This window comes from Aptenodytes patagonicus, chromosome 16 (genome assembly GCF_965638725.1).
Source record: "Aptenodytes patagonicus chromosome 16, bAptPat1.pri.cur, whole genome shotgun sequence".
Classification (NCBI taxonomy): Eukaryota; Metazoa; Chordata; class Aves; order Sphenisciformes; family Spheniscidae; genus Aptenodytes; species Aptenodytes patagonicus.
This window is the reverse complement of record NC_134964.1, coordinates 8107575-8133667: the sequence shown is the minus strand read 5'-3', so window position 1 is coordinate 8133667 and position 26093 is coordinate 8107575. Positions and strand designations below refer to the sequence as shown.

The window sequence follows — 26093 nt, the reverse complement described above, 5'->3', positions numbered from 1 at the left end:
CAAAGCTCCTAACAACACCCCAAAGACTCAGCTACCAGTGAGATAGCCTGGGACCTCCATGCACTCACAAGGCTTTGTACAGAAAGCAGAATACTGCAGATCTGCATCTGTAGCAAATTCCAGCTTAAAAACACATGGAATTACAGCTGAGGCTTCTCGGGGCCTGCTCTTGTCCCTGCTACTCACTCACCTATGGTGCCTCAGTGTCCTCATGTACACAAAGCAGCAAAAAGGGGGTTCCCAGTTTTGCAGTCTTAAATAATCCCAACTTTATATACCTAACCCCCAGCACATAAACACAGAGTGTTACAGAGCAGGCCTAATGCAGGAGTGGAGCATGGCTAACCTCTTCACAGCACATACGCCAGTGCGTTGTTCTTCCCCGGTTCCTGAGCCCCTCCCAGCCGGTCCCTTCCACTCACCATGAGCATGGCTTGCTGGTTGATAAAGGTTTGCTGTTGTGCTGCTAACTGATTGGGATCTACAGCTGGAACCACAGGCTGGGGCATAACCATGGCTGTAGAAGACACACATGTCTGCAAACACCCACAGGCAATCATTCCCCACAATGCCCGAGCATCAGCCCAGAGCTGAGCGTTCACTGTGCACCCCACCTGACATTCAAATGCACAGGCTCCATTACGACACCCACCCTTCCATCCTTTTCCCCTGTATAGTTACTGAATTATTACCTGGCATAGGTGCAATCCCACCAGCCGCTGGCATCATAGGCATGGCTGCTGGCATCCCCATCATTGAAGGCACAGACTGGTAAACTGGTGCTTGAGTCATTCCAGAGAAGCCTAGAGGCAAAAGGCCACATGCACAGTGCTTTTGGGGAATCCCAGATCAGAAAGCCCTGATCAATCCGCACAGAACACATCACATAAGCTGGGTACCTCTGGTTCTCTCCACATGCACCAACCATGGGGACATGTGAATGGTTTACCTCTTCACACACAGCAGGACACAGCAAAACTCAGGTGGAAAAAGGAAACCTAAGAGAAAAGTGTGGCCTGCCAGACTTTACAATAGCAGGATCCAGACCCTGCTTCTGCACTGTAGCTTAGGACACCACCATCCTTCATGACTAAGCATATAAATAATTCCTGCCTGTGTATGATTACAGAGAAGGGTTTCTCCTGAGGGTTGGGCAAAGATCTCTGGGCCTGCCAGATCCATGTTGGTCTCTTTGCAGCAGGCAGCAAGGGTAAATGAACAATGAGCCCTGGCCTGGGTGGCATTGTGAAGGAACTGTGGAGAGAAAAAAATTCCTCTGCTCCCAGCAGTCAAGTCCCACATAGAATCATCAAGGTTGGAAAAGACCTCTAAGATCATTGAGTCCAACCATCAACCCAACACCACCATGCCCACTAAACCATGTCCCTAAGTGCCTCATCTACACGTCTTTTAAATACTTCCAGGGATGGTGACTCCACCACTTCCCTGGGCAGCCTGTTCCAAGGTTTAAACACTCTTTCAGTAAAGAAATTTTTCCTCACATCCAATCTAAACCTCCCCTGGCGCAACTTGAGGCCATTTCCTCTCATCCTATTGCTTGTTACTTGGGAGAAGAGACCGACACCCACCTCGCTACAACCTCCTTTCAGGTAGTTGTAGAGAGTGATGAGGTCTCCCCTCAGCCTCCTTTTCTCCAGGCTAAACAACCCCAGTTCCCTCAGCCCCTCCTCATCAGACTTGTTCTCCAGACCCCTCACCAGCCTCGTTGCCCTTCTCTGGACACGCTCCAGCACCTCAACGTCCTTCTTGTAGTGAGGGGCCCAAAACTGAACACAGTATTTGAGGTGCGGCCTCGCCAGTGCCGAGTACAGGGGCACGATCACTTCCCTACTCCTGCTGGCCACACTATTTCTGATACAGGCCAGGATGCCATTGGCCTTCTTGGCCGCCTGGGCACACTGCCGGCTCATGTTCAGCCGGCTGTCGACCAACACCCCCAGGTCCTTTTCCGCCAGGCAGCTTTCCAGCCACTCTTCCCCAAGCCTGTAGCGCTGCATGGGGTTGTTGTAGCCGAACATGAGGCCACAAAACAGCCACAAAACAGCAATCCCACTGAGGACAAAGCCAGCAGAGCAATGGGCATGGAGATCAGTCTCAGCTAGGAATGAGTCAGCACACAGCACAGGCCTACTGAATCATGATGCCCCCACCAGTGAGAATGGCCCAGAGAGATCCTCACATTCCTCACTGATGTAAGTGGCCACATGAGTGACAAACTGGCCTCAGGCCAGTGATCTGTAATAGGGCTTGTCATGCCCCAGAGCCTCTACAATAGCCAAAAACAGTCCCAGCTTCAGTAACAATCTGAACAGGACATTCCCCACCTTTCTGAAACAGCTGGGTGTGTTCCTACACATGCAGATTTCTCAGTGCCATTAATATATTGGTGTTTGACTCCACCCTACTGAAAATACCTGAGTGTCAGCTCCACAGAAATGAGAAAAAGAAACCAAACACACAAACCAAACGTCTACAGGGCTCAGACATACTAACCTAAGGAATAGCTAGAGATGATGGGAAAGTCTGTAAGGAAGCAATAAGAAAGATTAAACCCCTCCCCTGAGAAAAGCAGCAACTATTTCGTGAAAGCACAAGATGAATAGAAGGTGAATACAGAACTTACGAGTATTGGCCTAGGGAAGAGGTGGCCTGGGTCAGAAGCAAGCTACCTGTTGCCTTGACCCCAAGACCAACTCGAGAGAGAAATTAAAAGCAGAACAAAGGTGGTACCCTTAGCTAGCACCTTCCCCAAAGCATCTGCCTCCCAGCACCTGGGAGTGAGGAGTACAGCTTCTGATGACCTATGCTAAAAACCAATGCTCTTCATTAATCAGTTGAGCCCATGCAATAATTAGCATTTAAGAGACTCCCTGACCTGTGCTCACTAAAGCTTATGTAGCCCCACAGGTGTTCCCAGCTCTCCCCATCCCCTTACAGACCTGCAGAAGGAAAGATCCCTCTCTGTGTGGGTCCAATCTTCCCACCTCCTTTCATGCGTCCAGTCAGACTCTCCCTGCTCTCCATATCCTGCATCAAGTAAAAACAGTTATCTGAGCTCAGAGAGATAGACTTCACGGAGGGAGAGCCATCCAAAGGCATATCTGAGCTGAGCAGAGGCAGAGTGAATAGGCAGAGGCATGCTTGAGGGAGTCATGGGGACAGGAGAGCTGCAGAGAGAAAGTAAGAGGGAACCATCAAGGGACTTACTGATACTCTGGAGCCTTGATGCAGCACAGTGCTGAAGAGATCATCCACATAGTGATCCAAGCCTACAGGGCTCCTCAGGTCATCTCCGAATCTTGGATCTAAGAGCAGAGAGAAGTCTGGTGACAAGGCAGGCAAGGAACATTCCCCTGTCTCCAGTTCCTATTAGACAGTCATGTTTTGGAGTGGAGCCCTTCCTCACTCTACATCAAGAAGAATCACCTCTCTCCCCCTCTGCTCCGATTCCCTGGCTGGGGCCCATCTGGCCCTTCCCAGTGCCATCCACAGTCCTGGGCAAGAGCTTACCTGCATGGAGATTGTTGAATTCTGGACTCAAGCTAGGTGGTGGGAAGGTAGGGGCCCGGATGCCTGGAGCAGGAGGGATCCTGTTGAAGAGGAAAATGAGATGAGGACAGAACAGTGCTGAGAGAAAGATGAGCCACGGGGTGACAGGGCCGCAAGTGATGGGGCAGGAGGATTAGGTGACTTACGAATCCAGGTCAGAGTTCTGGAGGAAGCTTCTCTCCCTTTCAGAAGTGATGGGGTACTCAGCTGAGGACTGAGAGGGGCTGCTGAGGTTGCTGGCCTCCTCCATCTCTCCAATGAGGTCCAGTACAAAGTCACAGCCCAGGAGGTCCTGCCATGTGTTGCCAGTAAACATAGAGATAGACCACCCTCGAGACTTCTTATCGCAGCCCCTGGTAACAGGGAAAGGAAGGAGAGAAAAGGTGTCCAGGTAGGCAGGGGAAAGGGAGAGAAAGGAAAACATCACATTCAGTTTCTTCTTGCCTTGTCTATCCTGGCTTAAGTCCTTAAGATTTAGGGTGTGAATCAACTATTAAGTGCCCAGGGTCAGGAAAAAAAAAGCTAGAATCACTCAAGATCTGTCCTTTTTTTTTTTTCACCCCCATCTTTTCTGTGAAGCTGCTCTGACAGATCACGCCAGTGATTCCTCTGTTCCTAAAGAGGCCCACAGTTTATGCACACAGATGGAAGGGTGAAGGAGAGAGCCCAAGCCGGAGTGGGTAAGGAGTGGCCGTTCCACATCTGACCATATAAATTCTAGCCTGCAGCCCCGACCAGTCTGAACCTTAGAACTAGTGACTGCCTCTTTCACACCCCCAGATCTTCTCCCATCCTCTGGCAGTACCTTGCACTCAGGAGCCAGCCTGCATACTGCTCCCCAGTCATCCAGGACTCCACCTCAGCCGAGATCTTCTCCTCTAGCACAGAAAAGAAAGTCAGTACACACGGCCTCCCTGGCAGGACCTAAAGCAACTCCTAAGCTCTGCAGGACACAGGCAGAGCCCAGCTGGAAAGCCTTACACACTCCTGAGGGGGGGCCACAGGAGGACTGAAAGCACATGGAGGGCTCCACATGAACACATTCACATCCAAAGTAACTGATGGCACAGGTTGGCATTTCCAACCTGACAGCTGAAAACCCTCGCAGTGTCCTGGTTCACTTGGGCCACCACTCCACTCACCAAGGAGCCAGAGCAGGGATGTTCTCCATTAAATTCACAGAGCTTCTGAGCACTCAAGAAGCAGCATAAGCCAATATTTGAGAAGGGAGAAAGGCAGAAAGTCCCTGTAACAAAGGCAGCAGTTGCTGCTGCCTGGGCTATGCAATAATGGATAACAGGAAAACTAGACCCACAGATGCACAACCAGAACAGTCCTCTGTTGAGATGGGCCCAAACTCAGAAGAATGTCATCCCCCAGCCTGAGTAGCAGGTCTGAGCTCATCAGGCTCAGACTTTGGGAGTTTTGGGTCTAGATTCAGATGCTTGTATCCCCCCATGCTTGTACCAGCCAGAAGGAACTGGTGTTCTGATCCCTCTTTACCCAGCTGAGGGAAGTATTTTCTGATTGCTGATTTCTGCACTGGAGAAGTCCTTAGGGACTAGAAGATAGCAGAAGGGCAGAAGCACGCGTTACCATTAAAGGTATGAACATCAAGAACCATCTTCCCTCTCCTCTGGTTTGCAGTCCACTCCAGCTGAGTGGGAGGGTAGGCCCGAGAGAACGTAGAGTCCATCTCTGTGTGCTGTGCTGCTGCCAAGATCTTGCGCTGGCAAACAGCATTGTAGCCCTCCATGCCATGATCTGACACAAATCTAGGAAAAGGCAACTGCCTTTAGCACACTGCTCATCTCTCTCAACCTTAATGAAAGTGTAGCTAGGTCTTTCCTCCTCCTTACTTCAGCAACGGCTTCTCCAGTGCTGGTGAAGGGGCAAAGCAGCTCAGCAAAGTTGCCATCAGGACCCAAGCTCGCTGGCTGTGCTCCATGTCTGCGTTCTTCCATGTCTGTGCAACTACCTGACTGAAGATTTCATTGCGCAGGGCCACGTTATTCAAACCTCTCCCAGCAATGTAGTTGCCCAGAAGTATCTGCTGCCAGCCATGGAGATTCTTGTCACCAATGAACCGCAAAATCTAGAAACATCCAGGGGACAAAAAAAAAAAAAAAAAAAAAAAAAAAAAAAAAGAAAGAGCTCTAGCTCTAACCCTCTGTCCCAAACTGTGTTGTGAGGTGACAACCTGGGTTGTAGACACCAGGATGTTTGTGAGCCTAAGAAGAGTAGCCAACACTGAGATCAGGATCTGTTCTCAAGTTTTGTGTATCACCTAAGTTCTGGGGAATTTGGGACGCAGTGTTCATAAAGATTGGACCCTGACTAAAAGTCAGGACGACGTCAGTCTCTTCTTAGTTATGCCTCTGACTTAGAATTTGTTCTTGGGCAAAATACTTCCCCTTCTTTGGCAGGGCTCAGATAGCCTACAGTAACTTGCTTGTGTATTTGTTACTGTGTCTGAGCCCACAGGCTTCCTAGCTGTAAAAAGATGTAAAAGAAATTGATGCTTAGCTGATCTTTGTGAAGAGAGCCAGATGTGAGGAAACACTAACAACTGAATGTTAAAAAGACTTTGGTGTAGTTAATATTATACCAAGTAGTATGAGATGTGGTATCTCAACCAAATCACTTAAGCAACGATTCAGCTTCTTGGCTATGCCTATCAATATCTTAGATGCTTTTGTAATTTGTACTTCTCACCCTTAGGTACAGAATAATTTCTTTCAGCCTCTACACTTCAATATGTCATTAGATTAAATTTTTTCTAAAATGTGCCATGGACAGCTTTGGAAAGAACATTTATGAGTGATGGCCTGTTTTTTTTCTCTCAGAGAACACCACTTCTTAAAATGGTTAATGGTAGTAAGCGTGTCAGAGATTCACTGAGAAAAACAGGAGGTGGTGGTTGTTTAGTTCTCATGGAATTCTTTGTAGTAAATCCCTATTTTTTTTGATTAGCAATGGAGAAAAATTATCTTTGATCTTCAGGAAAAATAATAGTAGTCTGCTTAAACACAACCCAATTCACAAGATTTTATTGAAGCTTATGCTCTCCTATAATTGGGATCATTAGGACAAAACAAGAAACTGGTTTTAGCTATTACCTTTCCCAACAGGCTTATTTTAATTACATGTAATTCTCAAAAGGATTACCAGATTTACTTAGAAATTATCTGAAGTTTCTTTCTATTTTCAGAGAGTCAACATTACCATTTTTAAGAAGAACTGTATGTTTCACATCCACAGAGATGAAACAACATCATCCCCCTCACACAAACACTACAGAATTAGGGTGTGGTTCCAGGTGTAGTTTTCTTGATGACAAAGTCCCTGCCTTTTTCCAGCCTTTATACAACAGTTCACTGTCCCCTGCTGTGTACTGACGCAACTGTATGCCTGAGATACAATCAATATGTTTACTATAAACCACATCATGGAAGAGCTCTGGGTTAAATTAAACTTTTTTTATGACTGACAGATAAGAATAAGTGCTTGAGAAGACAGATCGCCCTTACACTGTCATTGCTACTGAATCTGGAATACTGGGAAACTAAGGCTTAGCAGTCTAATTCCTACATGTCCTGCCAAATTCAGAGGCTACATCACCAGGCAATTCACTTTGATCCCATTGGTCTATGGCTGGTCTATCCCCCACCAAGAACACAGCAACCCTAAGGGGCTGCATGTGATCTCTGCCAGACTGCTCCAGTGCCTAGAAGGAGCAATTTATTCTGCTCTTCTAACACATCATGTATTGTAAGAACAGTAGCCACCACCAGCATCTTGTTGTACGATGGCATCAAAACATTGTCTTATGCCCACCTGTTCTTCAATAAGGCCCTGGTCAAGAAAGATGTCTCTTACCAGTTTGTTGATCTCAAGCGCGCTCTCCTGGTATTCAGCATCCAGATGGGTTAAGGGGTGCTGCAGGGGCTGACCAGGGGCAGGAAAATCTGTCTTCTACAAAGAAACAAAAGGACAGAAACAGTTTGTTCCTGGTGTTACTAGAACTAGTGTTTTTCCCCAGTGGGAGAGCAATGAAGAGATATAAAAAGAGTTCCCACCTGGAAGTGTGACTTAACGAAGGAGGAGAAAGGATAGCTGTTGATGGTGGGTGGGAGGGAAAGGTCATCTTTGACTTTGACTTCTGGAGGCAATGCCTCAGCTATCTGGCTGGCCTGTGCTCGGTACTGACCTGCAAGAGAAAGAGGTCTTGTGTTGTAGCAGTTGGGAAGGCAGCTAGAACACATCCAACTCGCAGTGCTAACATGCATCTAACCTTGCCTGAGCACCTGTAGCAGCCCCCTGGCTCCAGGGACACCCAGGCCACCCCTGCTGCCCTAAACCCCCAAGCAGGCACATCCTCACTTCCTTGAGACCACAAGGCCTAACTTCAGGAGAGAGCTTTTACAGCTCTGATCTTTCAGACTCTTATCCCTGGGTAACACCCAGAGGGCAGTCAGCACCTGGAATTTCAATTCTGTGATGCAGAGTTTACAAGGCAGTTTACAACGCTGAGCCCATGCAGAGATACTGCTGACAACTGTTCAGTCAACAAGTAAATGAGAAGTCTTCACAATGAGGCACTGGATGAGGGATTTATCGTGGATAATAGAGGAGCAAACATCTTCCTAAATGAAGAGATTTCTCAATGCAGCACAGCTTCTGTGCATTCGTCTATCTCCAAACCAATGTGTCCCCTGATGCTCTCCTCCTCCTCCTCCCTGTTTACATCCCATCAGCTTTCATCTTCAGCAGTTTCAGTGCAGTTTGTCCCCTGAGCTCCTCCAGGTAACATTGCTCACTAGACCAGCTGATAGTCCCTACAGAGGAATGCCATGAAGTATGGGGTATTTGGGAATCCAGCACAATTCACAAGACTCTTCTGCCTGATTGTATCTTTTACTGTACTATACAGAAGGTCGACGATACAGCTGTCATTATGTTGGTATAGCATCTAACAAAAAGAGGCAAATCCTGACTCAACCTATTTCAACTTAAATATATACATTGTACAAGTTACAGAGGAAACAAAACTGCAAATAACTTAATGCTCAAGATCAGGTCAACAACTTGGGAAATTAGTTCAGTTAGTGGTATTTTGGTGATTTGAAAACAAACCAAAAAGTTTTCCATCCCAAGCAAAACGTTTCCCTCAATTGTTACATCCTTAAGTTGTTACATACAAAATAGAAGCCTACTTCTATTTTAAAAGAAATAATTACTTTTGAACAAGTAAGTTTTAATGAAAACCCAAAAATTTTTTTTTGAAAGTGCCAAAAATGTAGTTTTCACTTCTTCACCTTCAATTTCCTTAAAGATTATTGAGTAGAAAAAAAGATGGGTTTAAGTTCTCACACACCAGATACTCAGCTCTGCAAGAGACCCGGGTTCATTAAACAGTTTGCCGTCACATAGCTTTGACCAAAAAGTTTTGCACCATCACTGTCATCAGTTCTATCAGCACAGTTCAAAAGAGCTGAAAAGGTAACAAAGATACTGAATTTTAATCTGGTGTTCTGCCCACTGGCCCAAGTCGCTTTTCTGCCCTGCCGTGTTGGGAAACAATATAGGCAACACCATTTGCCTTTATCATATTTACACTGCAATAATAATAAATCAAATACAACCCAGATGCCAGCAGGTAGAACAAGCACGTAGTTAAACTGCTAGAAAACAAGCAAATAAACAGTAAAGTAAAACGGTGCAGGAAAGGGAGGGAAGGAGGGAGGATTTCTCACCTTCAGCTAACTGCAGGAGGGCAGCAAGTTCTGCAGGGATCTCCAGCAGTCCCACATCCTGCAGAGAGAGTGAGCGAGTCAGTCAGTCACTGGGGTGCCAAAGTGAAACAACATAAAAACCCTAAGCTGTTCTGTTGAGACTGGGTAAAGTTGCCTTTGAAAAGCTGGCCAGAACGAGGACTGAGCATCTGAGCAAAATCAGTAATTTCTGCCTATGCAACATTCAGAAACATTACAAGTAGGGAAGTATCATATTAACACAGGTAATATGACATGGGCCAGCAAATGAAGAACTGCCACAGGGGGAAGTAACAGGAAAGTTGACTTTCTTTGACTCATCTCTCATTATTAACAGGTTTTGCATATTGTACAGAAGAGATTGCAGTGAAGGGTAAGGGCCATTTCCTCCTGCTCCTTTTTCTTTCATTTTTATTTTTCAGTATCCAAGAGTGCTACAGCGTAAATAAAGAGAGACCTGATTCTGATCTTTGATGCACGCCACTATTTTGGAGGTTCCTAAGGAAGCTCAGATCTGTACCTGGGTAATTTAGATGAGAATCTGGCCAATGAGCCTTGATTTTTCACTGTTTTGCACCTTGCATGATGCATGCGTTTGTACAAGGCAGGAAGTAAATGGGACAATGCAACACAATGTATCAGCATGAATGTCTGCATATAATGTCAGTTCAGGGTATTTCAGACAGGACTACTCAGATTAAGACACTATGAAACCAAGCCAAAGGCACAAAGCCTGAGCTTTTGTTTGGTTTTTTTTTGTTTTTTGTTTTTTTAAGATCTGCATAGTAAAGCCTCTACTCAACAGCATACTATTCTGACATCTCCCTCCACATAAACTCTCAGCAATGCCTAAAGATAGATTCACAGCTTTTTTGATCAGTTTGATTTTGCTCATAGTAAGATACTTGACTTTAAATTTAGCTTTTCAATGGCGTATTCAGGAAGTGGACTGTGAAATTCCAGAGTCCTGAATCCACACCTGAGGAAGCAGGTGATATTGCAAGAGCACCCAGTGCTAAGTATTCCTGTTGGTGTTACTGACAGATCTGTGCAAAACTGTGGATGACGTCAATTCAGATTTCCTTGCTACACACATCATAGCAAATGTATGCCCGGTCTAAACATACAAATAATGACATTAGTTAGCAGTGTTATAGTAGTTGATACAGGTTAAACACCCTGTAGACTATGCAGTTAATTTGTTATGAAGCCTTTAATACCTCCCTTCCTCTACAACATCTTCCATAAATATATTCGTGCAGAACTGTCTCATTCCCACCCTTCACAACAGAACATGATTATCAAAAATAGTCTTCCTCCCAGCTCCAAAGAACAGGTCCAGTGCTGTGAACAAATACAGTTGCCTCAGGACCACTTTATGATGCCTGACTACACCCAGAGATTGGGAAATGCTGAACTAATGAGATAGTTATGTATTAGAAAGCTCTTTATACCAGGCTAAACTGCATTCTTGCTGCTAGGTTTCCAGCATACGTGTGGGCTCTGTACACTCTCCAGATGGTTTGCTGTTCCCCAGCAAACCTGGGCTGAGGAGGCATAGGGGAGGGAGAACACCCTGAGAGCCTGGCTTGTTTTATCTCAGACTCTCCCAGACTGTTTGACAACTTACCATTCCTCAGTTGGGACTGTTCTCTGTGTCACCACTGGCCAGGGACTTCCTTCTTCGTTTCCTTTCCTCTAACTCGTGCTGATGGAGATGAAAGGGGGATGGGGGGAGGGGGGGGAGATGTATATGAGGTCACTTCGAGCTACTTCTGGGGGCAGACTCCACAGATGGGCAGGAGCTGGTGTCCTGCTCCAGCAGATAAAATGACAGAACAGCTGCAGAGCCTTCTTGGGACTCAACATGGTGTATTGAGAAGGGGATGCCCAGGCAAAGCCCCTAGCATTGCTGAAACACCACCCACCCTGCACAACACAATTCAACAGGGAGAGCCTTCACCACCTACCCAGCATCCCTGCCACACCTTTCCTCCCTTGCCTAGTATTTGATGTCTCAGGACAAAAGCACATAGAAGCTGTCAGAAACATTCACCTGCCCCCTCCAGCATCAAAGAATATACTAATGCAGCCTGAACACGGACAGACGAACTTGTCCATGGAGAGGGACCCCTTTAGATGGGGTGGGAGGGATACCAAAAGCCAAACTCCCTTGCAGCTCTGCCCTTTCCCATCCATTCTATCATCCCCCAGCCTCACCACTCACCTGACTCCTACTCCAAGATGGAAAAGGAGGGTTCTCTGTCTCTCCGTCTCCTTCTTGTCTATGTTCTATCATAGACATTCTATCATCCCCCAGCCTCACCACTCACCTGACTCCTACTCCAAGATGGAAAAGGAGGGTTCTCTGTCTCTCCGTCTCCTTCTTGTCTATGTTGCAGAATGGTGTGACTAGATGGGAGGTTGAGGGCTGGGCTGACAAAGGCAGTAGGCATGCTAAAGTCCAAAGGGCAGGGCTGTGGGCGAGGGGAAAGGAGGAACTTTGCAGCAGGTGAACTTTGAGACCTTTATTGTTGCTGCTGCACGTACAGGGACCTCAGCAAGCAAACGCTGGAGGAACAGAAACAGATTCTAAAGAGCTGTGCTGTTGTGGTTACCTGGGAGAAAGAAAACCTGGATCCTGTCCAAGTAGGAAGAAGCAAGAAAAGGAACAGAAACACACACTGCTCTGGGCATGGCATGGCAGAAGGAACCTCTGCAGTCTTCCAACAACACTAACCTTAACCCTCTGCCCCATCTTTTGCTAGTCATGAGAGCAGCTGTGCTGGGTCCCTCCCTCCCTCGTGAAGCTGACAGCTAGAGGGATGTTAGTTGCTACCCTAAGGATGAGTGGTCTGATTTCCTGTTTTCAATTTTCTTTTTAATAGCTTGTGCAAAATACATCCAACCCATTTGACAGAACCATGGCGCTCTCCTGCACACAGTTTTCCATCTTCTCAAACCACTGCCATCCTGTTCTCACCCCAACTATGGCCCAACTGATTTCCAAAAGGCCAAGGACTTCAGCAGCCTGAGGTAGCTGTAAGGTCAGGGAAGGATCACTGCAGACTGAAAAAATCTTGCATTTCAGTCACCATCTAGGAAAACACTGGAAATTGAACTGGACAACTAAAAGAGCAAGATGAATGACTCCTTATAGCTTAAGCAGAACAGCAGCTCTGGATGCCACAGATGGAATAAGCTCACATCTTGCGTGGGGCAACCTAGAGAAGCTCACATACACAGACATACGAATTGGCTGCATTTGTACCACCTTTGCCAATTCTGAACTTTGTCTAGGGAAAGAAGGCTCCAGTCTCTGTGCTTCCTTCTTTTGACTACCTTTATGTCAGCCAGAGAGTGAAGGACACCTCATTGGATTATTTCCAAGAAACCTTCTAAAGCCATCCCTGCCCTGGCCTCACCCAGTCACCAGCTCTCTCTGCCTAGGGCAGAAATAGCTCTTGCAGTACAACTGGTCCTGAGAAGAGTGTTGTTACCTGGTAGTGCTTCCTCCTTTGAATCAGAGGTCTGGAGATTAAAATCACGGTATTAAATTGCACCAAAGTCTTCTTCAGCCTTCTGTAACACTTCCTAGAGGGATGTGAAAAGAGAAGAATTGCTAATGAAGGAAACTTCAACGGAATTTAAGCATACGGTGGACTCAATTCGAGGGTATGGACCAAACAGAACATTAATAAAACCAGCCGGTCTGGATTTGGTCTTACTGTGTTAAACCGGTCCTCTCACGTATTTTCCCTACATCCTTTACTCTAGCTGTCATAATATCAGCCTTAGTACAGGCAAGTTACTGTAACAGTTTTGACAGCAGCTGTATTTCCCCTGGAACCTCTGCTCAGTGTTGGGAACCAGGCTGGGAAGTCCCTCCCCCACCATTCCAGTACCAGGATTCCCCCCAGCAGAGCAGGCCAGGAGCCAACATGAGGAGGGTCCTGGTCAGGCACATCCCCACCTTGATGTCCTAGGCAAGGACAAGGGCTGTACCTTGCCTGGTAACCTTGGAAGTGAGCCTGAATGATTGTGACTTTCAACTGGAGGACATGGAGGTGTCTGCAGCGAAGGAGGCATCAGAGGTTCCTTTGCAGGGTAACAATGGCCCAACTCTACCTCTGGTTCCATCATCTCTCCAGAAGCTGCCTGGCCTTCTCCTTCAGAAAGACCTGGGAAAAGGGAACAGCTGCTGACCCACAAGGAAAGCAGCCAGCTTCTCTAAGAGTTGATCAATAATAAACGCTGCTGGTTTATCTCTTTGGAGCCTTTAAAGCTCCCTGCTATGGAAACTGCACTCCCTTAATTGGGGAGGGCAGGAGGCACAGGTGCAGGTGACAGAGATGGATGTATTTGTGGAGGACAGGGAATCAAGGAGTGATGGAGGTTAGAAGGCAGAGAAGGCAGAAGCCCAGATCTCCATCAAGGAATGCTGGGTGTCTCTTCTGTCTAGAAGAGTTGGCCATGCTACTACAACAGCCTGGAGCCAGAGTCCCCCGTTTCTTTATCTGAAATGCTAAAAATCCCTCCTTCATACTTGAGACAAGAGGCAAAGCAAAAGGGAGGTGAAGGCACGCAATCTCTCTTTGGGCAGAGAGCCGAGCTGCCCTCTGTCCATTGACAGCCAGTGAATAGATGGCTGGGCCTGTGCAATTAAGATGGGATTCTCTATAGGCATCACCTTTGTTACTCCAATCTGATAGAGATCTGAGGGGTTCCCCACCACATGAGACAGCACTGCCGCGCAGCCTTCTCTCTCCTCCAAGCAGTTCTGCCCTTGCCCAGCCAGGAGGCCATACCTGGAAGAGGAGATGTTGATAAGATGAAAGCCAGGGCTGTAACTGGAGTCCTCAGAGGAGAACAAATCACAATGTGCTGACAAGTTCATCCAGGCTTTGAGTGGCTGGGGAACCCCAAGCCAGTACACTACTGTACCTAGCTAGGAAGTTCTGGAATGAAAGATGGACTGGGTATCCCTCCTTTCTAATGTGGATGGCCTCCAGTATCCCAGAATGCCGCAGCTGACAAGTGACATACTCCACATCAAAGATATTTGATAGCTGTGAATATAAGGCAGAAGAAAAGTGTAAAACAAGAAATCGAGAAAGACAAAAGAAAGGAGACAAAGGGTAGAGAGTTTAGAAAGGGTCTCCTTCTATTGTCCTGTCCTTGGGTTAGATCTTGTCATGGTCTATGGGCAATGGAACACAAAACCCAACACATCCTTTGGTGTCCAGCTGACACTGGCTTCTTATCCTCCGGCATGTAGTCAGCTCACATGGCCACAGGGAAGGGCAAGAGACAGAGAAAGGGGAAGAAAAGTTTCAAGCTATCAAATGAAGCAAAGAAGTCCAAACCCCAGCTGCAAAAGGACAGCTGCTGGAGAGGACTGGACTTCAAGGAACTGAGGGACTCCATAAGGAGCTCAGGGCGCTGCCCTACCTTTTTGGGATTAGGGGTGATGCACTGAATGAAGAAGGCATGGCTCCTGCAAAATAGAAGGAAGAACCTTTAATTATCCTCCTCTCTGTGCTGACCTGGGAAGACTTCACACACTTCTGGGTGCAGCAATCGGCCTAGTGCAGGGATGGCACCTTAACAGCATCTCTCACTTTCTCAGCTTGGCTATGAGGTCCTGCAAAGACTGCTGGAATTTGGACACTAGCGTGGAGGCCTGAGCCCTTTGCCTCTGGCCCCCATCTCCCTTTGCCGACTATGGGCAGCTTTAGCCTTCTGGAAAAGACACCACCTGCAAAAACAAAGAAATGACCAAAGCTCCCTGAACGACATGGAAAGAACAAACTCTTCTATCTGAAACTGGGGGACCATTCTCCCTTGCCCCTAGCAGGGCCAGGAACCCAGCTGCATTCTCAGGCAGTCTATGTGTTTTATATATAAAATGCATCAATTGTGGGCAAAGACAACTTGCTCAATTCCCAAGAGTCCTTCAGTAGAACAAAACTCCTCACAGTTTCTCCAGGTTCTCCTGACACCTACCAGGATCTTTCTACTTCTCACATGAAGGCAATGAGTGGCTCATTAGGTGTCTGCAATAGAGATCTTCATCCTGAACCACTACAGTACCTTGAGGTGGCTCTGAGAGAAGAAATCCAGCACCTCTGGATGCAGCTGGTCATGGTTTAAGAAACTTGTGGACCTGCAGAGGCAAAGTCTGATTTAATGCACCATTCAGACCACCAACCAGACAGGCAAACACCCCTCTTACACACACCTTGACTTGGGGCAGACAGCTGGAGAGGTGGAACAAGGAGAAAGCCCTAGAGAATGAAGTTTGCTGTTCCTGCTGCCATCAGGAGTGGAGGGGACAATGACTTCTGCTTTTAGGAGGGACTGCTCCTTTTCCCCTTCACACTGCCCAGCAGGCTTTGACCCCTCACTTTCTTTCAGCAGCAACAGCTTTCCTGGATTTCCAGGGTTCTGAGACAAGCAGTGTAGGCTGTTGTGTACCTGAGGCCATTACCTATTTTGCTTCTGCCCAGAGGCAGCTTAGTTGCCTCTCCCAGTAAGAATCTTGGATGCACACCCCCACCTGTATATGCTCCATTGTTTTCAGCATTCATCAGAACACAGATTTTAACAGGAATCCTAAGTATAAAACTCACAGGCCTTGATGAGCACATATCACTCTAAGCCCCTGTTCTGCCTGTTATTTACTTACTGCAGGTCTGGGAAGCCCCCAGAAGCTCATTGGGGCAGAGACACGGGTGTATATCTGCCACAAGGGTAACAATTCCTGACCCAGAACTCTAGATGCTACCCTAACCTCAATTTCCAAAAGTAACACCTTGCAGGGCCTTTGCTTACAAAATTATCTGCACTTCTCTTATCCCTGGCCTCATCCAAAGCCAAGTGGATCAGGGAGAATCTCTTCAGAAATTTCAGTGGATTCTGGACTCAGGCTGGGAATAACAGAAAAGCAGGATATGCTGAAGCACGTGAAAAGAAATGAATTGTAAAAGATAGTATTAACATATTTCCAGCTTTATCCAAGTCTTCAGGAACAAATGGGAACAGTTAGATTAAAACTACATTAAAAATGTTTTTCTTACTTCCGTTAGTAATAGCACCAGGAATAATTAAAATGTGATTCATTAAGAGTTAGCTCATTCAGCTCACCTCATCAGTACAGCAAATTTATACTAGGTGTTTTTCTGGGTTCGGTCCATCAGAACAGGCTGAAGAGTGATCTGGCTCCCCAAGCCACTGCTGAGCAGCAGAACACAGGCTGCAGGGAAAGGACTCTGAGCTGCTTTTTACAGGAATTTGCGTATAAGTGAACATTCTAAGAAACTTCTGGGGGTTTTGTCAAGCATCCTTTAGGTGAAGACAGAATAGTCTTCAAAGGATATCATCTCAGTCAAGAATAACGTCCCCAGTCCCATCACATGGGATAACAGCAAGTTCAGCACAAATAGCCTATTCCCAAGCTGCCAAGGATTAGTGAACCTCATAGGAGGTAAAGCAGATATTCCCCAGTTGCAGAATGGCGGCCAGGACAGCCCAGGTGGAGGTCAGCTGATCGTCCGAGAGGCTGATTCCCTCCAGAGCTTGCACCAAGAACCAGAAAGTCCTGACTCTCCTCCTTTCCCAGGATGTCACAGGCTCTGCCCTCAGAGAACAGGGACAGATAATCGTGGTCAGCCCCTTTTGCCCCAGGCTGGAACTGAGCTACCAGCAGCAATCTCCAGAGTAGTTCAATGTTTTAAGGACTGGAGGAATCCGAAATAAAAAGACCAAAGACACCACTAGTGGGAGCTCAGCATTCATGACAGACCGGTCTCTTTTCTCTCTGGAGTTTTTGAGAGTAAGCTCTCTCTTGCCCACACATGCTAAGTTTTGATTATGGTTCCAGTATAGGCACCCCGGCCACCCCCTGCCCACTGCTGAATTGCAGCTTGAGAGAAGAAGGGATGCCAGAACCTACTCCCAAGTAAGTCATGTCAGAGTTGCTACCCCAAATGGTACCAGAACCCGATGTAGCAAAGCAAATGGGTTTCTGTGCACCTAGAGAGCCATCCTGGGTTATAGTCTCACTCACCTCTGCCACAGAGCTTCACTGCAACACGGGCACATCGCTCTTACTCTTCTTGTGCTTTTCTCTACAAAAGGACACTCCTAACAACTGCCTGTGACCCTAAAGTTCACGGGGGGGCACAGAAAGGTGACGGCGGGGGGGGGGGGGGGGGGGGCGCAAAGAGGACGGGGGGGGCACAACTCAAGACCTGAGTAACATACGGTGTAGCACACAGAAAACAAACGACACGGACTACCTCCTCCTGCCCCTCGTGTTTCCCCCTCACCGTGTTTCTCCCCCCGCCGGTTCCCCCCCTCCCCCGTCGTGGTTCTCCCCCGTCTCCAGCTCCAGACAGTCCCCGCTGCCGGCTCCGACACGGCGCGGCGGCGCGGCACCCCCGCACCCACCGCTCCGTGCCTCCGACACGGACCCCGCCGGCCCGGCCCGGCCCCCCCGGGCTTTCCCCGGGACCCGCCGGCCGATCGCCCGGCCCTGCTCGCCTTCTCCCTCGGTGCAGCCGCAACTCAGCGACCGCTCCACTCCTCCCTTGGCTCACACCAACCCCTCCACGGCCACCCGAGGCAGGGCAGCACCAGCCCCTCCACCGGCAGCCACCCCGTTACAGGGAGGGGCCGTCGCCATCAGCCTCACTGCCCGCACCTGGGGCTCCTCCAGCCCCGGCCCACAGCTGGAGCCCAGCGGGAAGAATCACAGAATCATGGAGGTTGGAAAAGACCTCTAAGATCATCGAGTCCAACCGTCAACCCAATGCCACCATGCCCACTAAACCATGTCCCTAAGCGCCTCATCTACACGTATTTACTTCCAGGGATGGGGACTCAACCACTTCCCTGGGCAGTCTGTTCCAACGTTTAACCACTCTTTCAGTAAAGAAGTTTACTGAAACAATTGGACTGAAACACTGGAACAGGGGGCCACCACCCGACCCCCACAGTGCGTCACCTCCTACCCCAGGCTCCATCACTGCCCCTCGCCCGGTGCAAAGGGAGTGCAAACGCAGCCGGGAGGGCAAAAGGAGACGGCGAGTGTTTATTCAGTCACGCACGTTACAAGTCCTGGGAGCGAGTCTGCTCCGAGGCTTGAGGCCCCCAACGCTCCCCCTGCCCCTGGCACACCTCAGCAGTCGTTCCCGGAGCCACGCTCGTCAGTTCGGCAGGGAACAGATGGTCGGTCGGCTGGCCCCTGGAGCAATGGGCTGCTGGGCAGAGGTGGAGGCTGCCAAAAATGAGGAGCAGGGCACAGGACACTAAAAGAGAAGAGAAAAGTGGCAGCCAGCTGGATGGGGAGTGTAGTGAGAAAGCATGAGGCAGGGAACAGGACGTTGAGAGAAGGATGGGGACAGGGAGCCTGATAGAGGTGGAGAAAGAAGCAACAGGGAGAGAGGAAGAGAGGCAGCAGAAAGGGAGAGGGAGCAGGACAGAGGCCAACAAAGAAGGACGGGGAGCAGGATGGAGATGCAAGCAAAAACCTGGGACGGGCAGCTCGACAGAGGGGGGGGAAAGAAGAATAGGGGCAGGAAGCTGGACCGAGAGAGATGGAGAAAGACAAAAAAGCAACAAGAACAGGGCAGAGAGGGAGGAATGAAACAACAGGGACAGCAAACGATGGAGGGAAGGGGCAGGGGAGGGAACAACACAAACCAAACCACATAGCTACATGCTACAGGGCAGAGAGGGAAGAATTAAGAAATAGGGACAGCGAGCCGGAAAAAAGAGAGCTGGAGAGCAAAAAGAATAGCAATGTGTACAAAAAGAAGAGGGGGGGAATTCTAAAATAGGGTCATCGGGGAGCCAGAGACAGTGAGATGGAGAAAGGACAAAAGCGACAGGCCACAGGGCAGAGAGGGAGGAATTGATAAATAGGGACAGGGGACCAGACAGAATACAGTGTAGAATGGGGAAAGAAGCGGCGACCCCGTAGATCGCCCCTGGCTGAATCCTCTCCTTCCGCAGGGGCTTCTGGAGACGCTGCTCTTTCCCCGCACTGCTGCGAACGGCAGCTGTGTTAAGGAAGAATCAAGCGCATTCGAGGGCCGGCTTGCCGCCATCAGGACAGGGCTTGTGGGGCGGCCTGGGGCTACGCGACAGGCTTCAGGGGAGACGCTGGAGCTGGGGGCAGCTGCACGGGGCGAGCGGGGCCGGGGGAGGCTCAGGGGGAGCTCTGGCGAGTTGGGGAGGCTCCCGGCCTCTGCGCCTGGGGGGGGGGTGCCCGCCTGCCTCCCCTCTTCCCTGCTACCAGCTCTCGGGTAACCCCCTGGGGCCGCCCTGACCCGGCTGGCCTCCAGCGGACCGGGAGCCTGCCGCAACGGGCGGTTTGAAGCTTCCCGTCCCGCCACCCCCGGGCGGCCAGCGGGCAGGAGACACCCCCGCAACCGCCGAAGGGGCTCATTCGCCTCACCGCCGGCCGCGGCCCTCGCTCGCCGGCGGGAGCCGCGCCCTGCGCGCCGCCACCCCGCTCCCGGGCGCCGACGGCGCGCGAAGGCCGGTCTGCAGCCCCGCGCCGCGGCCACCAGGGGGCAGCAGCAGCAGCGAGCAGCCGGCGGGCGGCGCGTGCCCGGGGCGGCACGGGCGCTGCGCTTCCGCGCTTTGCGCGCCCGCGGCGTTTCCCTACCCGGAAAATTCCGGGACAGGGAAGAAAGCTAAACAGGAAACTTTGTGGCACGCTGCAAGACAAACACAGGGCCCAGGGGCGCACAGAAAGGCACGCGGAGGGTTTGGGGGCAATTCGAAATGTGAGCTGAGGGTCTCGGGGGGGGCTCCGGAGCGCGGGCAGAGCCTTGGTGCACACCAGAGGGGCCACGCGGCAGGCCGTAATCGACTTCAGCCACAGCAATTAATCTAAAAAGCAGGCGCTACACCTTTCCCTTTTCACATACGCATATCTGGTACAGCGTCTTCCAGTGCGCACGTGTGGTGGGCGGGCGGCAGCACCTCGATGCAGACGGAGGGCAGAAGGGAGCCGGGGCAGCCGCACTGGCGAGGCCCGGAGACCTACGGACAGGGGCGAACGCCCTCGGCCCCTCACCGAGGTGTGAAGCCACGGAGGCAGCAGAGAGGGAGACCGGCTGCGGTACCGCCCTGTGGACACCGGTCTCGCTGCTCACGCAGATGTGCAGACAGCTGACAGACAGACGAGCCTTTTTCTTTTTGCAGCGCGGGTTATGACACCATCTCCCTGTAATTCCCCTTTTTAGTCAGTCTGTGTTCAGAGAGTGGCAGTTAAAACTCACTGGGCAGCAGCTGAACATTTATTTCTCCCTAGAGTTCTGGACAGTGTTTTAGCAAAGACCATAGCTTGAAAGTGCATGTGTAATCTCTTGTGTTTATCACTTTGTATTGTAGCCCTGTCTTTCCTTCCACCACTCAGGAGGAAAACCCCTCCGTATTTAAAATTTGTTTGAAGGGGATACTAAACAGAGTACATGGCAATCAAATGAAACTGGGGGAAGGGAAACAAAGACCCTGATATAACTCTCCCAAAAGAGGGGAACAGCTCTGGGCATGGCCAAACTACACCCCAAAAAACGGGAAAGGGATGCCACGATACTGCTAAGACCCATGCCCCAAAGCTGCAGAGACCCGAAAAGACCCCTGCACCACCTGAAACACGGTAGTAACATGACGGGGACAGTCCTGCAGACCCCCAAATGCCCCCCACACACACTATGAACAGAGCCCATAGGTGAGGAGGAAAAGCCCCAGCAGCCATCCTGAATGTCCCAGAGACTTCGATCAAGTCCCAGAAAGACCACAGCATCCTGCAAGCCCACAGCAGGCCTCCAGAACAGCTCCACTGAGATGACCAGAGCACCTCGGGGTCCCCAGGCGTGGGGAGGCTGCCTGGCTGGGTCCTTACTGTGTCCCCTAATGAATCTAACGACAGCTGCATTAACTGAGAATAAAGTGCAGCCAAGGGCTAGCTTGTGCTTGTCTTCCTGGGATGGGAACAGGGAGTGCAGGGCGCGGTGCCTCAGGAGCATCCGTCCCCTGCCGGGTCTTTGACGGTCTGTGTCCGCATCCCAGCAGCATGGGGCCATCTACCCTGTTTCCCTGCGGTGTGGGACCAGGGGCACACAATTCTCCACGGGGCACCAGGCGGTCAGGGCTGAGGCAGAGGGGGGTAAGAGACATCCAGGATTGAGGGGGAGCCTGCAAGTAGGGATGATGCAGTATAGTTTGGGGGTGGTATCAGGGCATTGTTTGGGGGGGTGGGTTTGGGGGCACTGGGGTTCTGGGATGGGGCTCAGGACAGTGTTGGAATCATTGGTGGTCTTGGGGCGGGGTTTGGGGCTTTTGGTCCAGGCCTGGGGGTGTTTTGAAGTCCTGGGACTTTGAGGGTTGATGGTGGGTTTGGGGCAGGGTTTAGCAGCTGTGAGGGAGTTGGGGGCTGGTTTGAGGGACGTCTGCAGAGCCTTTGGGCAGAGGGCTTTTGCTGGCAGCATGTCAGTGTGGCAGTCCCTTCATAGAGCGGTGCTGCTTTCGTGCAAATGCCAGTGCCTTGGGTGCCTTGTGTGGATGTCAAGAGTTCCAGGAGGAGCCACGGGGGACCTCGTGAGTGACCCTCCATGCCTGAGAAGCCATTGGAGAGGAAAATCCTGCACCCTATATTCCTTCAGATCCTCCTGCCTTTCCCCTCCCTCCCTGTGTGCCCCAGACCAGACAGCCCAGCCCACACCTCGCCACACTCCAGCTACACTCACCCCCCACGTGCCTAGCACACGGGTTCTTTCTTCACCAATGAGGCCAAGGCTCAGCATAACCCCAAATTCTCTCCAACTTTACCAACTTCAGTAGTCACGGCACTTAGCTTTTCCTCTGTTTCAAACCTTCCTTGCTCTTTCCTTTCTTCCTAATGCTCCTAGGCTCCTTCTATACTTACGTGCTTCTTTAAAATATCACTAAAATCAACAAATCAGGTCAAGCTGCGTCTCTTCAAGTTGTTGTCTCTTCAAATGTTGAGTCCATTAATTTAACCTATTTTCAGAGTACTTTTCCAAAGCTTTAACTGTGGTTGATGGAACCACTTCTCTTCACATTATGCAAAGCTACATTCATCTATTACCTGAGCAGAAACTGTTTCTTCTAGTTTGGACCCCCTTGAGGGTTCCATGCCTCTGGCCGAGCAGTATTGGGGCATACATCCCATTCCCCTGTGGCATGGGACTGAGGGTGCACAGATGTCCCCGCGAGTGCCAGAAGGCCAGAACCAGGTGGCAGAAGGAGGTTGGAGACATCTAGAGTCATCTGGGGCCTGCAGGCAGGGATATGGGTAGTTTCTGGGTGTTGGGGCAGGCTTTTTTACATTAGTTGCCATGACTGAAGTTAAAAGCAAGAGGAAAATATACCCAAGTGGAAGAAATAAAAGAAAATGGATCCAGTTTAAAAGCACCTTCATCTTCAAACAAGAGAAACCCTATTTCTATTGATGAGGCTTGATGTATTATTAATAATATTTTAACAGTGATCATGCTTAATAGACCACTGACATATATTGTAACATCTCCATATGGAATATACGTGTGTACATATACATTTTTTTTTTATATATATATATGTCTCTGTGTGTGATACTAAGAGCCACAAGAGCTACAAGACATTAAGAGCTACAAGAAACCAAGTTACTACCTCGTGTAGATGATATTCCAGTGACTGGAGCTACAGAAGATGCGTGAGAGAAGTTTTAAAAGTAAGAGATCAACTTGAATAAGTCACAATTACTGCAACCCCCTTTTAATTACCTGGGTGTTGTAACTGGGGAAACAGGAAGCCAGATACCTAGAAGAAAGATTAAAGTCTCATATGAAATAAAGACTCCTGCTAATCAATCCCAACTTAAAACAGAGTTCAGAGATTTTAATTTCTTATGGCAGCATATCCATGTGTGCATTAGATATCCTCATGTGCTTATATAGTAACTTTGTTATTTCATGCTTTTCTGTAGACATTGAATTTTACTGTATGTTTTTGAAGAATGACAGATGTTACCACAACTGCATTGATAAGCAATGGCTGACAAAGTTATAATGCCACGATGGAGACTCTGAGGCAAGACTGAGGAGCTGAGATACATGGCCTGCCAGAAGAACATTGCTCAGCAGCGACTGCTAGCCTTCAGTTATAGGTACTGTGCATACGTCTCTCATTCTGTCAGACTTGGAGACATTTTCAGCAACTGCAGAAATTTCTCACTTGGTTCTATGCTCTATAGTAATAATTAGGTTTATTAACTGTGTTAGTTATAGACATTTAGCAAACCACATAACGGCCATGCACTGCCATAAAGAACTACAAGCGACTATGCTCAGACCTTTAGCGGTCATCACGAGGCAAGACCAGAGAGGAGAAGGCAAGTGACTCCAGTCCTGATCAGAAAGCTTGAGTGACAGGTAGCTCTGCAATATCCTTGCCGGAGCTGTGAGTAATAACCCATGATTTGCAAACTACCGATGGAAAGGGGGAATGCTGACCCGTAGCCAGTCTTTGGTAGACGACATTGCAAGACACCACACTGTTCCCTCTGTATACCCACATCTACACTTTTTCGTGAAAATCAAGGGCATGGAAACTCTCTTACTCAGCTGTGATCAACAGTTCTGGTCCTATGTTCAGCCTGCCCCCTACTGCAAAGGCCAAGACCGTAGAACAAAAATGTTTCCATTTCCATACCAGCACTGCAGCTTCCCCCACATGTACAAGGTTATGTGCCTAAGGAGAAATCAACAAAGCTTGCCCTCTTATGAACACAAGCAGAACCCACTGCCTCTGCCACTGTGCCCTAAACCTTCATTGCCTTAAGTAACTCAATATGACCTACACAATCCACATCTCAATCTGTACACGTGGTCCAACACCCCAATTAATAGAACACTGCTTCCTCCCCTGTCTCTGGCTGCCTGCCCTCGTTTGAGCTGCTCTTGTGTACTTCTGCTACTAGTTCTGCCCAGCCCATCGGGACACCCCCAACTCCAAGGCTACACTGTGCACTCCCTAATAAATACACCAAGGAGAACACTACTCTTACTTTCTCCATTCTAGCACATATACCACACCATAGCTCTTCCTCTCAGCATGGGAGATTACAGGGAACCATGATTATCTCAGCACTGCTGCAGGCCAAATCACAGGGATCACATGCGTGACAGGGAGAAAAACAGTCAAAGCCTCCCAATGTTCAGTACAAAGATCCCTTCCAGTTTTGAGTCTGCAGTGCTCTACAAGCACTTCCCATGCAAAATCGACACATACTCACACCCATTTTCCATAGAAAACTCTGTGATACCACATCCTGACACATAAAACGTTTTGCTGATATTTGATCCCTCTCTACGCAGCAGGATTCAGACCTTGATGGTGCAGGGAGGAGTACACTACACGTGCCACCCATCTGAAGAGGGGTGAGATGGTCCCATCAGCTTCCTAATGCAGGCATTCTCTGACTCACCCTTCCCTGTGCACTTACACTGCAGGCTCTTAACAACCACCCTCCACAGAAAAACATGGGTATATGTGTTCCCATGTAGCCTAGTCCTCCTGCTCAGATCCTACTTCTTACCTCTGAGGAGCATGCTGCAGCTCCTGCTCGACAGGCAGCTGTAGCTTAGGCCTTGGCATGCAACACAGGGATCACTGCCCACACGGTTGGGTCTGCACCACCACCCAGGCAGAATGATCCAGAAAACCCTGCATCTCAGTAGCATTACTGGCAGGAAGCAAGTATCTCCAAGATGCAGGCTTATGCAGTTCATTCACTTTCAGGACACAGAAAAATTCCTCCTTGCAGGACGGCACGTAAACAACTGGAAGGGTACTCAGAGACTCTGCCTAGAAACCTACCGCGACTTTACTTTCCCTCCCTCTGCCACCCTACACCTCTGCCACACACACTCCTCAACGCTCCCAGCCCTTTTACACCACAGTCCACTGCCAGCTGCAGCCCAGCCCCGCTCATGCCAGCAGCTGGCTTCATAATCCATCCCCCCACTTGCAAGTGCACTCCCCTGCTTGCCGTAAGAGAAGGCAACCTCGAATTGTCCAATATAAGATGACCACTAGCCTGCCAAAGTCGTGCTTTCAAGGGGCGTTGCTGCAAGAAAAGGAGAAAACATGCAAACAGAAACGTATTTTCTCACCACCCCTTGAATGTTGCCAGGGATGGGGCATCCACCACCTCTCTGGGCAGAGAGGCGGGACGGAACCTCTCCTCCTCCACTGTAGCAGAGGGAGGTGGTTCCTCCGCCCCACAGCAGGCCGCAGAGGAGATCCCAACACTCCTCCCCAGCTGGAATGACACGTTTTTCCCCTGAAATTTGCGGGGTCATGACTCAGACTTTCTCCCTGACGCCCCACGGCCAAACGAGCACTCCCCGGAGCCCAGCGCAGCCGGAGTACCTCTCCACCGCAGTGACCCACGCCGGGACGACGACGACGACGACGACGCGCGCACCCGGAAGGCTGCGGGCCGCATACCCGGCCCGGCAGAACCCTCACGGCGCGGCGCGGCCGGCTGGGACGGCCCGGGCGGGGCCGGTCCGTGGGCCCGGTGGGGCGGCGCGGTGCGATGCGATGGGATGGGATGGGGCAGCAGCCGGCGCCGCCGCGAACGGCTCCTGCCCACGGGGGCCGCGCGGCCGGCGGCGACGCCTGAACACAACACGGGGAGACACGGGGGACGCGGGAAGACACGGG

The 26093-nt window shown here is 49.8% G+C and overlaps 1 protein-coding gene and 2 long non-coding RNA genes across 6 annotated transcripts in view; all 3 read right to left on the bottom strand.

The window, feature by feature from the left end:
* The window catches only part of MYO15B (myosin XVB), a 41095-nt gene extending 29459 nt beyond the window's left edge, over positions 1 to 11636 (bottom strand). For all 4 annotated transcript variants that reach the window (XR_012996631.1, XR_012996632.1, XM_076353889.1 and 1 more), the window contains exons 1-14: positions 11572 to 11636; positions 10975 to 11052; positions 9327 to 9384; positions 7650 to 7780; positions 7450 to 7545; positions 5430 to 5665; positions 5167 to 5345; positions 4376 to 4448; positions 3717 to 3923; positions 3532 to 3611; positions 3229 to 3326; positions 2961 to 3048; positions 693 to 803; positions 423 to 517 (exon numbers count right to left, since the gene is read on the bottom strand). Coding sequence is in view for 2 of the 4 variants with exons in the window: in XM_076353889.1 (XP_076210004.1) it covers positions 423 to 517; positions 693 to 803; positions 2961 to 3048; positions 3229 to 3326; positions 3532 to 3611; positions 3717 to 3923; positions 4376 to 4448; positions 5167 to 5345; positions 5430 to 5665; positions 7450 to 7545; positions 7650 to 7780; positions 9327 to 9384; positions 10975 to 10977 (1455 nt within the window). In the remaining 2 variants the exon portion in view is untranslated. The remainder of the gene's footprint in view (positions 1 to 422; positions 518 to 692; positions 804 to 2960; positions 3049 to 3228; positions 3327 to 3531; positions 3612 to 3716; positions 3924 to 4375; positions 4449 to 5166; positions 5346 to 5429; positions 5666 to 7449; positions 7546 to 7649; positions 7781 to 9326; positions 9385 to 10974; positions 11053 to 11571) is intronic.
* Positions 11637 to 12850: 1214 nt separating this feature from the next.
* LOC143167958 (uncharacterized) lies at positions 12851 to 14081 on the bottom strand. Its single transcript, XR_012996637.1, has 3 exons — positions 14035 to 14081; positions 13350 to 13525; positions 12851 to 12938 (listed from the first exon to the last, which is right to left on the bottom strand). It is a non-coding gene; the product is annotated as an uncharacterized LOC143167958 (long non-coding RNA).
* Positions 14082 to 14366: 285 nt separating this feature from the next.
* Positions 14367 to 25872, bottom strand: LOC143167957 (uncharacterized). The gene is made up of 5 exons (XR_012996636.1): positions 25797 to 25872; positions 23147 to 23183; positions 18525 to 18655; positions 15438 to 15510; positions 14367 to 14413 (listed from the first exon to the last, which is right to left on the bottom strand). It is a non-coding gene; the product is annotated as an uncharacterized LOC143167957 (long non-coding RNA).
* Between the last annotated feature and the right edge of the window lie 221 nt (positions 25873 to 26093).